Source organism: Borostomias antarcticus (genome assembly GCF_949987555.1).
Source record: "Borostomias antarcticus genome assembly, chromosome: 14".
Classification (NCBI taxonomy): domain Eukaryota; kingdom Metazoa; phylum Chordata; class Actinopteri; order Stomiiformes; family Stomiidae; genus Borostomias; species Borostomias antarcticus.
This window is the reverse complement of record NC_140247.1, coordinates 6,555,983-6,571,650: the sequence shown is the minus strand read 5'-3', so window position 1 is coordinate 6,571,650 and position 15,668 is coordinate 6,555,983. Positions and strand designations below refer to the sequence as shown.

General features: G+C 46.9%; 1 protein-coding gene across 1 annotated transcript in view; it reads right to left on the bottom strand.

Annotated features, from left to right (window-relative positions):
• Positions 1-15,668, bottom strand: part of flt4 (fms related receptor tyrosine kinase 4) — a gene marked incomplete at its 3' end in the record, with an annotated part of 66,200 nt that overhangs the window by 19,155 nt on the left and 31,377 nt on the right. Inside the window, exons 6-10 of the mRNA XM_084449130.1 lie at positions 6,788-6,927; positions 6,223-6,394; positions 5,949-6,066; positions 5,332-5,504; positions 4,332-4,497 (exon numbers count right to left, since the gene is read on the bottom strand). Of these exons, the coding sequence (XP_084305256.1) occupies positions 4,332-4,497; positions 5,332-5,504; positions 5,949-6,066; positions 6,223-6,394; positions 6,788-6,927 (769 nt within the window). The remainder of the gene's footprint in view (positions 1-4,331; positions 4,498-5,331; positions 5,505-5,948; positions 6,067-6,222; positions 6,395-6,787; positions 6,928-15,668) is intronic.

Here is a 15,668-nt window from a genome sequence, read left to right as displayed (position 1 = left end):
AGAGGAGAGGAGAGTAAAGCAGAAGAGAGCAGAGGAGAGGAGAGTAAAGCAGAAGAGAGCAGAGGAGAGCCACACACTCAGAGAAAGGAAAATCACTCTGTGTTCTGATAGAACAATCAACATTCCATGGTTGGTTTCTATTATGGACAAGTGTGAATGTCATAACAGAGCAAGTGAGACATGAAATTAGTAATTAGCGACACATGAAATTAGTTTTTGTTTAGTGGTTCTCTGAGGGAGTGAGGAGAAAACAAGCAGCATGATATTGCTTGTTCCCTTATTAACATTCACTCAGTCTGGGAGGTATGCTGTCACAGTCACGTCTACTGTTACAAAGCCATTTAAATTAATGTTCAGTTACAACACAGGAGCGCGGAGGTGGTTTTATTGGCTACATGCCAACACGCATGGAATTGAGCGGCGACACAGAACACACAACACATGCATTTCAGCGGTCGCCACTGGAATTTGTCCTCTGCATTTCACCCATCCAAGCTGTCCTCCTCCAGGGGCAGCCAGGTCCAAGTCCAAGTGCTCAGTCCAGGTCCTGGTCAGGGACAGGACTGAAGAGCATCTGTTCTTCTACATGTTTTTCGTATTGGGTTCTTGGGAGGAACCCCTTGCGAACACGGGGAGAACTTCAAGCTCTGCACAGAAAGCCCGGGAGATACCCCACCTGAGATACCCCACCTGAGATACCCCACCTGAGATACCCCACCTGAGATACCCCAGCTGAGTACCTGACAACCCTGGGGAGAATATCCCCGACGCCCAGTCCCAAACGGGAATCGAACCCAGGATTCTTGCTGTGAGGCGACAGTGCTATGTACTGTGCCACCGTGCCGCTTAACCACACACACACACACACACACACACACACACACACACACACACACACACACACACACACACACACAGTGTACTCGGTAAGGAGACACAGAAATGATGCGCAGACACAGAAAAGACGCTAGATAAGGAGACAGAGGAAGGATGCTTATGCCCTCTCTGGACTCATCAATCATTCCCACCCAGAAAGATCATAAAAATGCAATAATTTCCATAACATAGCTCAGAGGAAGACGATGAAGATGAAGATGTAGGACACTTAGCAGGATATTGTGTCACATACTGTATTCAGAGACAGAGACGACAGCTCTGTCTAGCAGGGAGGGTCTCTGTGAGAGACGGCTCTCTGTTCCCACTGAGGAGCCATCGACAGACTCATTCAATGTCTGTGTGTGTGTGTGTGTGTGTGCACGTGTGTTTTGAGTGTGTAGGTGTGCGTTTGTGTGTGTTGCATGGGTGTGTGTGTGCGTGCATATGTGTGTATGAGAGTGATGTCTGCTCTGCCGTACTCCAACTCTCCTTCTCCTCCATTCCCTCTCTCCCTCCCTCTCCCTCTCTCCCTCCCTCTCTCTCTCTCCCTCCGTCTCTCTCTCTCTCTCCCTCCCTCTCTCTCTCATGGCCAGAGGATGCTAGCATGCCCTCTCTCTCTCCACCCTGCTTCCTGTTGTTTGGTCGACACATCACTCTTCACATGCAGCACCCCTTCCCCCTCCCTCTCCACCTTCCCTTCTCCTCCCCTCAACGTGTCCCCCTCCTCCTCCTTCTCCTCTCCCTCTCCTCTCCTCTGCATGTGCCTGAATGAGTGTGTGCGTGCGTGTGTGTGTGTGTGTGCATAATGTGTGTACGCGTGTGTGAATGTGTGCGTGCATGTGTGTGAGTGTGTGCGTGTGTGTATGTGTGTGTGCATGCATGTGTATGAGTGTGTGCGTGAGTGCGTGTGTGTTTTTTATTTTTTATTAAACCTTTATTTTACCAGGGAAGTCCTATTGAGACAGATGTCTCTTTTACAAAGGTGCCCTGGACAAGACAGCCCAAACAGACAATTCAAAAAACATTAAAAGCACATAAAAACACAGCAAAGCATTAGCATACACCATCAAAACACCAACAGGGCACATGTACACATCTACAAGGCACAATAGCACACAATACCACATAGCATGATCAGTAGCAGCAAAAACAGACAATCACAAGCTCACATGGAGCAGCACACAACATCAAAACACCAACAGGGCACATGCACACGTCCACAAGACACAATAGAACACAGTATGACATAGCATGATCAACACGCAGCATACGACAAATCACACGCCCACATGGAGCAGCACACAGCAAGGCATTCAAGAAGCACACAGACACACTCAGAAAAAACTGCAGAATAGGTTTCCAGCAGAGCACCTAGCCAAGGGAGCATTTGCAGGCTCCACCCAGACCTCCACCCAGACCTCCACCCAGACCTCCACCCAGACCTGCCTCCAGACCTCCACCCAGACCTCCACCCAGACCTCCACCCAGACCTCCCTCCAGACCTCCACCCAGACCTCCACCCAGACCTACCTCCAGACCTCCACCCAGACCTCCACCCAGACCTCCACCCAGACCTACCTCCAGACCTCCACCCAGACCTCCACCCAGACCTCCACCCAGACCTCCACCCAGACCTCCACCCAGACCTCCACCCAGACCTCCACCCAGACCTCCACCCAGACCTCCACCCAGACCTACCTCCAGACCTCCACCCAGACCTCCACCCAGACCTCCTCCAGATCCTTCAGGGCACCTTTAAAGGCCCTAATGGAGATCAGTTTAGCAAGCTGCAATTTAGATTGCAGACGGTTCCAGGCTACAGCGGCAGAGAACATGAATGTGTGTTTTCCGAGCTTGGTGCGAACCTTAGGGGTGCAGAGCTTAATGGTGTTGTTTGAGCGCAGGGCATATGTACTGGTTCTGAGTGTGATGTAGTTACTGAGGTAAGGGGGGAGTAACCCAAGGATGGCCTTGTAAATAAAAATAAGCCAGTGAGTCAGCCGGCGCGAGGTTAGAGATGTCCACTGAACTCTAGCATAAAAGACACTATGATGGGTCAGGGCTCTGTAGCCTGTGATGAACCTCAGGGCACTGTGATACACAGTGTCCAACCGATGGAGACATTGGGTTGAGGCATGCATGTACACTAGATCGCCCAAGTCATTTACATAAATGGTAAATAAAAGAGGTCCCAAAACAGAGCCTTGTGGGACACCTGAGGTAACACCTAGTATGCTAGAGGAGGTGCCTTCAAACTTCACAGACTGAGATCTATCCGAGAGGCAGCCTGCTCAGATAAGACAATTTTGATTAACCGTTTCTTTATAACGTGGTGGTCGACAGTATCAAAGGCCTTAGAAAGGTCAATGAAAAGAGCTGCACAGGACTTCTTGAGGTCCAGTGACTCAATTATATCATTTACAACCTTTAATGAGGCGGTGCTGGTACTGTGTTGCTTCCTGAAGCCAGATTGGTACTGTGACAGAATGTTATTTGCACTCAGGAACTCCTTCAGTTGGTCACTTACTAGTCGTTCGAGGACCTTCGATAAAACGGATAAATTGGAGAAGGGCCTATAGTTGTTTAATGATGTGGGATCACCCCCTTTTAACAGAGGGAGAACATGGGCAGCTTTCCAGGTTTTAGGAAGGGAGTTATGCGTAAGAGTAAGGTTAAAAATGATTGACAGTGGTAATCAGCAGATACATTTAGGAAATGTGGTTCCAAATTATCTAGACCAGCAGGTTTTTTGGTGTCTAGCGATAAAAGGGCACTATAAACTTCCTCAACCGTGAAGGAAGAAAAATAGAAGTGTTGGCCATCCAAATTATCATCAGAAAACAAGTTAGGAGGAGAGGTTTTTGAAGGCAACAGCTGATTAAATAGGGAACCAGAGGCAATGAAGTGTTCATTAAAACATTCCAACATGGCCAACCTTTCATAGATGGAAATAGAGTCCTTAACGATGCAAAGAGGCAATTCATTACGAATGTCGCTAGCTGAGATTGATTTAATAGCTTTCTAGAATTTTCTGGGGTTATTTCAATTCTCAGTCGTTTCGGACAAATAGAATTCAGACTTGGCTCGCCTGATCGCGGCACTACAGCGGTTACGCAGCTGCCTAAAGTGGAGCCAATACGCAGCTGCCTAAAGTGAATGTGTGTATGTGTGCGTGCGTGCATAATGTGTGCAAGTGTGAGTGTGTGCGTGCGTGTATGTGTGTGCGAGCGTGCATCCATGTGTGTGTGTGTGCGTGAGTGTGTGCGTGCGGGCTTGCGTGCGTGTGTGTGTGTGCGAGCGTGCATCCATGTGTGTGTGTGTGCGTGAGTGTGTGCGTGCGGGCTTGCGTGCGTGTGTGTGTGTGCGAGCGTGCATCCATGTGTGTGTGTGTGCGTGAGTGTGTGCGTGCGGGCTTGCGTGCGTGTGTGTGTGTGTGTGTGCGTGTGTTCTCTTACAGGCTGCGCTGGGTGCTGTTGAGGCTGCAGGGGCTCCAGGCCCTCCAGTGCCAGGTGATGGAGGGGGCGGGGTGTCCGTAGGCGGTGCAGGTCAGGATCTGGCTGCTGCCGCTGTGGTAGGGGCTGGAGGGAGGCGCCACCTCCTTCTCATGGATCTGGGGGGGGACTGACACAGGGACAGAGGAGGAGAGAGGAGAGAGAGAGAGAGAGAGAGAGAGAGAGAGAGGGGGAGAGAGAGAGAAAGAGTGGGGGGTAGAGGAGAGGAGAGAGAGAGAGAGAGAGAGAGAGGGGGGGGGGGAGAGGGGTAGAGGAGGGGAGAGGGGGGAGATAGGGGTGGAGGAGGGGAAAGGGGGAGAGAGAGAGAGAGAGAGAGAGAGAGGGGGGAGAAGGGTAGAGGAGGGGAGAGGGGGGAGATAGGGGTGGAGGAGGAGAAAGGGGGGAGAGAGAGAGAGAAAGAGAAAGAGAGAGAAAGGGGGAAAGGAGGGAGAGAGGAGAAAGAGAAGGGATAAAGAGGGGAAATGGGGGAGCAGGGGAGAGAGGGGAGAGAGAGGGGGAATGGGGGGGTGTAAAGGAGATAAGGAGAGTGTGATTCTAATGACTTCAGCCAGGCTGAGGCAGGACTGATACGAAGCTAGCTAAGTCCCGAGCCATTTAACATTTTAATCTCCTCTCTTTTTCCCATCGCCATTCCTCAAGGAAATATATGAACAGGGGATGTTGCTGTGGGGAGTTTCTGAATGAATGCTAGCTCCAGAAGTCACACACATCTGAATACAATCCCACATTTCCAGGGTCCATGTCTCCAGAGGGGGGGGGGGGGGGGGGGGTTTAACCACCGACCTTCCACATGGGAACCCAAACATCTACCATTAGACCAAGAGCAATTCCCCCAAGATCCGGGAAGGGGTATTTGGGCTTAGGGGGGTCTCATCACACAAGTATTGCATCATTCCGAACAAACAGCCTCTGCTGAATTCCCAGTTGATCTGTAGTTTAGTACCGTTGATGGTGAGTGTGTAGGTGAGTCTCTTCTCCAGCGTCGAGGCTCTGTTCCTCACAACCACGGTGTAGTTCCCAGAATCCTCTTGGCACACGTCCCTGATCTCCAGGTGCTGGTGTGTCTTTATCCTGTTGAACTCTGGACGTCTGGTTATCAACTTCCCGTCTTTATACCTGCACCACACACACACACACACACACACACATACACGGACACACACACACGCACACACACACGCACACACACATAAACACACAAACGCACACACACATACACAGCCATAAAGGACGCAGGACTAAACATCCTGCTGTCTCATGGCTCCAGGCCTCTCTGGACATAATAGAGTCTGGCCAGGTTCCATATCGCTCATCCAGACCTTCTATCCACAGCACATGACCCCAGGCTTGAAGTGACAACATGTTTTTCATTATTTATAGGCCTGCCACATCAATGCTGAATCTAATCACATGAACCTAAACACACAATATAAATGTCTTATCGAATGCAGAAAAAGGCCTTATTGTAGGTGTCAGATGAAAGGGAATGGAAATATCAGCCGCCTGAAGGGTCAGGATCTGAAAAGAGATGTGTATCTCTTCTGGCAGAAGAAGTCTCACCACTGGGTCTCTGGTGTGGGGTAGGCAGACATCTTCACCAGCAGCCTCAGAGACTTCTGCCCTGCCGTGGCCTCCAGCACCGGCCCGTTCTTGTAGCCCAGGCTGATGAAGGGCTTCTCTGGAGGAGAAACATGTCATGAAAGCCATCCATGGATCTTCAGAATCTAAGAGGCATGCAGTAGTGACACCTGGGTAGCCAGCTCCTTACTGTAAAGTATGACCCAAGTAGACAACTCCTTATCATGACCTATGACCTGGGTAGCCAGCTCCTTACCATGAACTATGACCTGTGTAGCCAGTTCCCGTGTAATCTCCGTGGTGTGGGCTGTGCAGGTGTAGGACCCTGTGTCGGTGACGTTGACGCTGTGGATGGTGAAGACGCTGACAGCCTCGGTCGAACTGTCCAGAGAGGTCCGCTGGTACTGGATGTTCACCGAAGCATTCATCTGGAGACACATGATTTAACCTCTTGTCAGATGACAGTGATTAATGTACGTGGATATTTATAACACGCAGAGACAGGCAGAGAGCGATAAAGAGAGACAGACAGAGAGAGAAAGAGAGAGAGAGAGAGAGAGAGAGAGAGAGAGAGAGAGAGACCAAGCTCCACATGGAACCATGCCTGTTGGTCTCAATCCAATCCAATCAATCTTTATTTATAGAGCACATTGAGGGGTATAGAGGGTTGACCAAAGTACTTTACATCAATCAAACACAGAAACACAGTAGCAAATACAGGACAAATAAAATAGAACAATAAGACAGTATGTGAAAAACATGTAGCTCAATACTTGGTATTAATATACTTGGTGTCAGGCCATGATGGTTATATCCGGTACCTGTTTGCCTGGGTAGGACCACATGAACTCCATGCCAGTGTTGAACTCCACCATTGCGGTGCAATTCAGAGTGAGGGCCTCCCCAACTATGAGCTCCACAGAATCCTCAGGAAACAGCTTGACATCATAAACCTGACTTCCTGTCCGGGCAGGAAAAACGGAGAGAGGGAGAGAGAGAGGGGGGGGGGGGAGAGATAGAGAGAGAGAGAGAGAGAGAGAGAGAGAGAGGGAAGAGAGAGGCAGATAGATAGATAGATAGATAGATAGATAGATAGATAGATAGATAGATAGATAGATAGATAGATAGATAGATAGATAGATAGATCGATAGGGGAGGGGGGGGGGGGTCACAGAGACATAGTCAGCATTTTTCCCACCCTAGAGGAAGTGAGCCTCCTCCAGCGCATCCAACTCCATCACTGATGCCATGGGCTCCTCCTTCCTGCTGATGTGCCCCACTAGTCTCGCCTAGTCAACCCGATCTCCACACTCCGCCTGCGCTGGAGCAAGGTCTGGCTGCAACCCATTATCAATCTGGGATGCGGGGAAGAACCAATCACAACCAGTCTTAGGCAGCGCTAATCTTTTTTTTTTTTTTCAACAATGCCTTTGCCAAATAAGGGCGGGGTATTGAATCTGATGAGCGCCAATGAGAGGCTTGTCCTAAAGTCAGACTAGCCCCATTTGACTCTCAGCACAGGGAGAGAGCTCTATGGCCAGGAGGAATTTGAGTTAAGTGCCAGGTTACCTCCTTCCCTCGCTGAACACCTACTCGTTTTAATGTTCACCACTTGCTCAACTCCTGTCAGTCTGCTGTCCTGCTGCGAGGGGGTTCTGACGGAGCGGAAAAAAGGCTTGCGGAGACCTATCCAGTCTTTCACCTCCTACACGATCAAGCGGTAAAGGTTTTGAGTTGTCGAGAAGCACTGAAGCCTAAGATTCCTCTTAAGTGTGTAACTCAAGCTGGCTCCATCCGCTGTCACTAGAGCGGAGGAGCCGGTGCGAGGCTGATAACGTCTCAGAACGTGAGAGCGCCTGTTTGTTGTAACGCTACATTGGCATTTCGATGGGGGTGGGCCGGGCCGGGTACCTTTCAGACTTCCCTCAGAGCCGCTGGCTTGTTGCTCTTGGCCTGGGGCTGCGGGTGTGAGTCACCTTCAGATCTGAAGTGTGTGGTGAATGATCTCATAAGACAACACTGAGGGCTGCAGGTCTAACAGAGTTCAGTCACACCCCTGACGGGAGAGAGGCTGGTGGCGGGGTCTTCTCACCTCCGGGACTCAGCACAATCTAATCACTTTCCCATTCTACTTGATCTGTCTCCACTCCTCACACTGAAGCTGCCACCAGCATGGCCTCGAAGCCAAGCAATTAAATGAAATATTTGATTTAGAGACAGAAAGATATATCTCCTCTAGCTTCTATTCTAACAGATATTAGAGTATTATTGGCTTGCCCGCTGGCAGAGTGAAGCTAGGCTTGTAAAAACCTCCTCCAGCTTTCCTGACGGTTTTCTCCTCTCATGATTTAAATTGATTCTAGTGTCCAAACTCTTAAAAACACTTTAGAACCCCTTTCTGATTACAGGTAGAACTTTAATCATGGAAAGGTTCCAGATTCCAAATAATTCTCACCAAATAAACAGTTCTACAGGGAAACGACAAAGGTTCTTAAAAGGTTCTTCAATGTGTTCCCCTACCTGCTGTACAGGTACAACAGAAGAACCCTTTCAGAACCCTCTATCTGAGAGTATAGACAAGGTTCTCTGGGGTAGGCCAGGGTTTGAAGAGTTATGGTGCGTTCGTTTGTGGTCGGAGGTGGCAAGTCGCAAGTGTCAAAATACCTACCTCCGACCTGTGTGCATTCGAGCTATAGCGAATGATATGATGATGATATGATATGATATTGACGTCAGCCGGCAACTGGGGGCTGAGAAACATATCCGAATTTGCGACGAGGACGTGCGAGTTCATGCGCCATTTTATTTAATCATTCCTAATAGCAAGTCGCAATTTGCCACCTCCCAGTTATAAATGAACGCGCCATTAAGTCAAAGTTGCTTATTAATAGTCTTACAGCAATGACACACACACACACACACACACACACACACACACACACACACACACATGCACTCACACACACACATACACACACATGCAATGAGAGGTGATGTTAGAACCATTAGTAAATGCCATTTTCTGTATATTTAAGTTACTGATATTTGTAGCCAGTGCCACCTTGTGGCTGCGGGTAGCAGCCCCTAAAGACATAAATGAGCGATAGGCAGCCACAGAAAGATAGCGAATAGTTCCGGCCGAGAGGAAAGGGCAGGTGCACACCATGGATGTATTAATAGAACTGGATACAGTCACTCCATTCACTGACCGCTATCAACAATGAAGCCCTATTGAACCGCGCCATCTTGGCAAATTTGTAGTCATTTGACTATTTCCGGTGACTTTTGTACTTGCGCAGTTGTGCTTTTCTGGTCTTCCGGTGACTTTTGTACTTGCGCAGTTGAGCTTTTCTGTCCGACGTGCGTCCACGAAAAAGTTCACGTTTATGTGAAATGTAGACGCATGTTCCCGGCTCTCTCGGCTCTCCCCGCTTTGATTTAGCATTGAAAACCGGCTTGCATATTAACCTGTTTTTGTCAAATATATCCATTGGAGAAATTATTTTTTCATCCAGGCATCTTAGTTTTAACAGGTTAAATATAACTGAACATATTTTGTTTGCTAGTAGATGGTATCCATTCCGTTCGCGATAACGTTATTGCAGCCAGGCTAAATTCCTCCAGGGAGCCAGTGACCGGCGAGTTGAAAAGCTTCACTCCCCGCCAGCAGGAGCTTTGGCTGCTGCTACCGCATCTCGGATAACCCGCTGAGTTCGTGGCTGCTATTTCACATTCGCCCTTGATCAATCCCAATACCGATCCATGGTAATAATGAATCAATCGTTCAGATCAGATCGGCAGTGCTGCATGCAACATCATTGTTAGCTTTATTAACATAACCATAGCCTACATTTATCTCTCTAACGTTAGGCTATCCATCTTACACCAGTCGGCCATTCGATAGCTAGAAGCGGTCAACGCCAACGTTGACTGAAAACACCCAAACATGTCATTTATCCACTTTGGGAAATGACCTTTTTTTAAGAAACATCTTGCGGTCCCTTGAAGCAACAATCCGGAGTGGGTGAAGTTGCTTTGGCCTACACCTCCTCTGGATTGCAACTTCAACTGACAAAGCATTATTTTTTAATAAGAACAGCTCAAATAAATCAGTGTGTTATTTTTATGTGATGATGAACATACTGCTGTTGCTCTTTTTTTTGTTAGTTTAGTATACATAGGCTAAGTACATTTTTGTACCAAGACATATTTGTTGCCATCACATTGTTCATTAATTTCACTGTTCTTCCTCATCCCTTTCCCACCCCCTCCTCCTCTCCCTCTTCTCATCCTCCCCAGCCAAACCACTCAGTGGGTCTGTTCTGTGCTCTCATTTTACATATTGTGGATGTAGCTGTCCCAGTGTATGACACACATGTGCTCCATGGCCATGCGTCCCACATTATTTTTTATTATTTTTTATTATATTTTTATTATCATCTGTTTTATTATTATAAATAAATACTTTAAAACTACCACTGAAGCTGTCTGTGCAAATTACAGTGTGCCTCCTCTTATCCTCACAGCTCAAGCCATTTTTAGGAGACGAGTTCACACCTCAACCAGACCTGCTGCTGTTTTGGACCTGCTTTAAGCCCTTTTTTTGTGGTGTCTGTTTTCTGTGTGCACTGTCAAGTAAGCCAACCCACCTTCAATGCAGTGTAGCCTCCACACTTGAATTGTTACAGCAGTCTTGTCGTCTACAAGCAACAGTCTCTGGCTTTGCATGGCAATTTATGTAGTTACATCCGAGTTCTACAAATGCTGTACTTTTTTTGTACTGTAAGTAACCCCTCAATTATTCAATTTTACTGGGGAGCAGTGACCATAGCCTACTTGCCAACCCTCCTGACTTCCGCGGGAGATTCATACATTTGAACTAGGTTGTGTAGTAGATAGGCTACAATAAATTAGGACAGATGCACATTTACTGAACAGGACAGACAAAAGTCGGACATTAAAAACAATTGCTCCATACACACACACATACACACACATATATATATATATATATATATATATATATATATATATAATGTTTCACATTTAGTTTTAATGCTTTTAATGTCTAATTTGTAATGCTTTTAATGCCCCCCCCCCCCCGCAATTTGGTTTGGAAATGCTCCCTATTTCTGAGGTCCCAAGGTTGGTGAGTATGGCAAGCTATAAGCTATTAATACATCCATGATGGCAAGCCAGCAACGCAGACACAAGTTCAAGTACCACAAATCCAAATACCACAGGTCTCTCTCTCCCTCTCTCTTTCTCCCTAGGCTACCAGAGCCCATTTAGTAAGCCTAGTGTACAACAAAGCCTCAAAAACAGATACCCTATACATTTTGACACTTTTATTAAACTATTACAACAAACAAAAAATAAAATATCAGAGGTTTCTGTCAGTCTCCTCCTATTGGCCAGTCTGCACCTCCTCAGTCCCCTCCATGCTGCCCCAGTTTACCTGGAGGACTGGCCCTAATGAATTCCTCGCAGAAGGCAGAACATTGCTGCTCCTAGGAACGTAACTCCCACAGCAAGGACTATTTTAGCCGAGGTCTTAGCTGAGAAGTCCCAGAACCCGCCGGTCTTCTTCTCTGCGCCGCTGTCCAAAGCGCTGACCCTTGTCGGTGTTTCGATCATGGGGATGACCAGGGCTACTCTCGTCTTCTGCTGGGCGTTGGTGTTCTTTGTCGCAAAGGTCTTAGCTAACAGGTCCCAGACCCAGAACATGCTGGTCTCCATCTGCTGGGCGTCGGGCGTCTCTGTCCCCGTTTGAAGACCAGCAAAGCGGCCATCGTCATGGTCCAGTAAGTGGCAGTCGTGGGTGATGAAGACGCGGTCCGTTCTAGTGGGCGGAGAGGCAGCCCACTGGTCAGGCACAGTGAGAGACATCAGGGTCTCTCTGAAGGCCTTGATGTCCGAAGGATCGATCTTGGCCGCAGCCACCAAGAGAGCAACTCCAATGAGAAGCTTTAAATGCCGAAAAGCCATCAGGAAAGTCTGAAATGTTCACAGGAAATTAATGGTGAATGCACTCCAGGAGGAGACGGAATGTGTGATGGATCTTTTCTTATTTGCTGTCTTTTATATGGCTATGATTGTTCTATGATGTCATAGATGAAAGCTGTGGAATCATCATTGAATGATCATCAGCATTAATTGTGCGTGTGTTCTATTAATACATCCATGGCTATGAAGCACAGCTTAAGCAGCTGCATTGGTTTCCACGGTGACGTGTCTCCTGAGGCGTGACTTGACCAATCAGGGGCCTCATTTATCATTGAGGTACGCTTTTTTTTACACGGTCTTTTCCGAGATTTCTGGCGTACGCACTCTTCCGCCCCAACAACGCGATCTATCAACCAAAAAGGGCGTATATTTAGTCGCCCTTTTACCAAGCCCCCAGGATTCGAAATCTAAAGTGAAGTTTACGACTAACGTTAACGACATTGGCGTTGACCGCTTCTAGCTATCGAATGGCCGACTGGTGTAAGATGGATAGCCTAACGTTAGAGAGATAAATGTAGGCTATGGTTATGTTAATAAAGCTAACAATGATGTTGCATGCAGCACTGCCGATCTGAACGATTGATTCATTATTACCATGGATCGGTATTGGGATTGATCAAGGGCGAATGTGAAATAGCAGCCACGAACTCAGCGGGTTATCCGAGATGCGGTAGCCGCGGCCAAAGCTCCTGCTGGCGGGGAGTGAAGCTTTTCAACTCGCCGGTCACTGGCTCCCTGGAGGAATTTAGCCTGGCTGCAATAACGTTATCGCGAACGGAATGAATACCATCTACTAGCAAACAAAACATGTTCAGTTATATTTAACCTGTTAAAACTAAGATGCCTGGATGAAAAAATAATTTCTCCAATGGATATATTTGACAAGAACAGGTTAATATGCAAGCCGGTTTTCATTGCTAAATCAAAGCGGGGAGAGCTGAGAGAGCCGGGAACGTGCGTCTACATTTCACATAAACGTGAACTTTTTCGTGGACGCGCGTCGGACAGAAAAGCTCAACTGCGCAAGTACAAAAGTCACCGGAAATAGCCAAAAGACTACAAATCTAGCCAAGATGGCGCGGTTCAATAGGCCTTCACTTTAGATTTCGAATCCTGGGGGCTTGGGTGCACACCCTTGTTACGCTCATGGCGGAAATGTTTGCCGAAGCTGTCTACGGCGTCGTTGTGGAGTCTGTTTGGCCCAATCTCAAACCACCACCTAAGCCCTCGCCCTATCCACTCCCCCTCCGTTTGCGCGTTCACGCCGAGCTTCGCCATGTTAAGGGCCGTCCCAAACCAATTATCGCGGAGTGCGCTTGGAGTGCGAGTGGGCTGTCAACCCCTTAAATAGCAAGCCTGCATCGGTGCAAGCTCCCGATAGCCGAAGCAGGAAGTGCACGTGCCAAATAGATGCCGCATGAAACCACATATAAATAAAGTTCCGTCTTCCTACACTGTCAATTATTTTAGATTATTTTACAGCATTCAAACATTTGTTTTTCTCACACCGATTTCACTGCATCAAACAAAATCGCAGAATATGGTGTCAAAAGATACAACCAAGTGATACAATCACTTTATCCCTAGATCACTTGACTTGTAGCAAACTCTTAAAAGCCTGTATTCATAGCCGACATAAAATACATCTAAATAGGCCTAGGTCTGCGTCAAATGTAACCTACATCATATATTCCTTTCCATTAGGCTGCGATATGCAAATGCCTCTTCACAAAAGAAGGAATGCTGCCAAAGAGGCATAGGAGTAAGTTATTAATTGATTTATGTATTTGTCTCGGGACAGTGTTATAGTATTAATTTAGTTAGAGTTCATTTGAAAAAACATTTCCGTTTGGACTTTTGACCATTTCTCATCATACATGGATTTAATTATAGTGATTTATATTTGTATTATAAATCCTAAACATTTTTCCCATAAATCAACTAAACATGCCATGGTGACGGCCCTGTCCCGGTCGGTTCCGGTGGAGTGGGGAGTCCGTCCCACATTTGGCTTTCCATTTATATACCCTCCCCCTCGATTGAGAGTGCCCTCCACAGCTGCGAGTGACACTTCATTTGGAGGGACACTCGGTGGTGGAGTGGGAGTGGGTAGGGGGTGGTTTGGGATTGGGCCTGTTTGACGCCTGATTAGGATTGGTATTGTACCGTTGAGTCCAGCATAGCAGGAAGCTACAGATTCCTTCTGCTGCTCTTACTGTTGAGTCCCTTATGATAGCATTAAAGTTTATTTTTCTGGTATAATGTATTCTAGTCCGCCTGGCATCTGTGGCTGGTATTGAGGCAAAATATCTGGGGTTGCCTCTGTGGGCGGACTAGTTTATTTTCTTTATTTGTGTTGTTTGTTTTTGTGTTGTTAGTCGCCACTTCCCCCAGAGCCGTAGGCCTACAGGGTGAGCTGTGCGTGAGGAGAGCCGATGGCTGGATAGACGCAAGAGAATCTTGACACTGTGTGTGTGCATACTAGCCTTTGTGGCATCTGATTATCAGCGTGTTTTGTTCCAGTGTGGATTGCTCACGTGTGACAAGTGTGAAACAGTTTGGAGTGGTGTGCGGTGAACTAAATGGTAAATTTCTCTTGTTATACCCAGTCAGAAGGTCCCCTCGGCCTGTATCCTCAATAAACCTTGGCACTTTATTAAATATTGTTCATCTTGCTCTTTTTTTTACTGTGCGGCGCAAGTTGAGGCTTGCTACATATTATTATTATTTGGCATGTTTGCTATTGTTTTATTATCGTAGGGAACCTTAAGGCCTACGTACTGAGACATCCAATTAATAAATTAAGGTTTGAAATGAAAAATAATGTTGCATAGTGTCATCATTCAGAGCCAAAGAAAGAACATGGACACTAACTAGAAACCTACAGAATACGGAAATCAAACCCAGGAGTTGCTGTGAGGCGGCAGTGCAAAGCACCATGCCAACATCAATATATCTGGCAACTACAATTATATGATATTTCAAACCTTTATTTATACTCGTGAAGCACTGAGGTTTCCCTCATTTACAGTGATGACAAATTTACACAGAGACACAAATCAACAAAACAAATGCAATGTACGATAATAATAATAATAATTCAAAACAGTTACAGGTTGAAGTACATAGTTCTAGAGCCAGGCCTTAAACTCCATGACTGAAGGAAGGACCTCAAGCTTTAGAGTCTGTTGTAAGGTATTCCATGTAAAAGGAGCATCATGGAAAAAAGCAATCTTTCCAAGTTCAGAATGCACTCGAGGAACCCTGCGAACAAGCTGATCATTAGATCAGGTCTGGTAGGTGCCAAGGCTAACAGAGACAAGATGTAAGGTGGAAGTTAACCAATAATGGCCGGGTTTCCTGAACGAGTTAAGAAGCACTTAACTGAGTTAAAAAGCACTTAAGGTCCCAGTTAACCAAAATCAGAGATTTGCTTGAAAACACATTCTATGTGTTAGTGATGCACTGCTGATAACATGTAAAAATGGGATGAACCATGTGTAGTACTGAATTGTGAAGTTAGACCAGTTTTGTGTTTTTGACCAGTTTTGATTTCTGGATTTTCTGGGCGGGCTTAAAATGGTACTTGTTGACGTAGAGCGGTGTTCTCAGCATATCCCCGCCCTAACACTATATAAAGCTAGAACGGATTTGAATCTTCGGTTCTCCTGCTCAATCTTGAGTCTAGAATTAGCT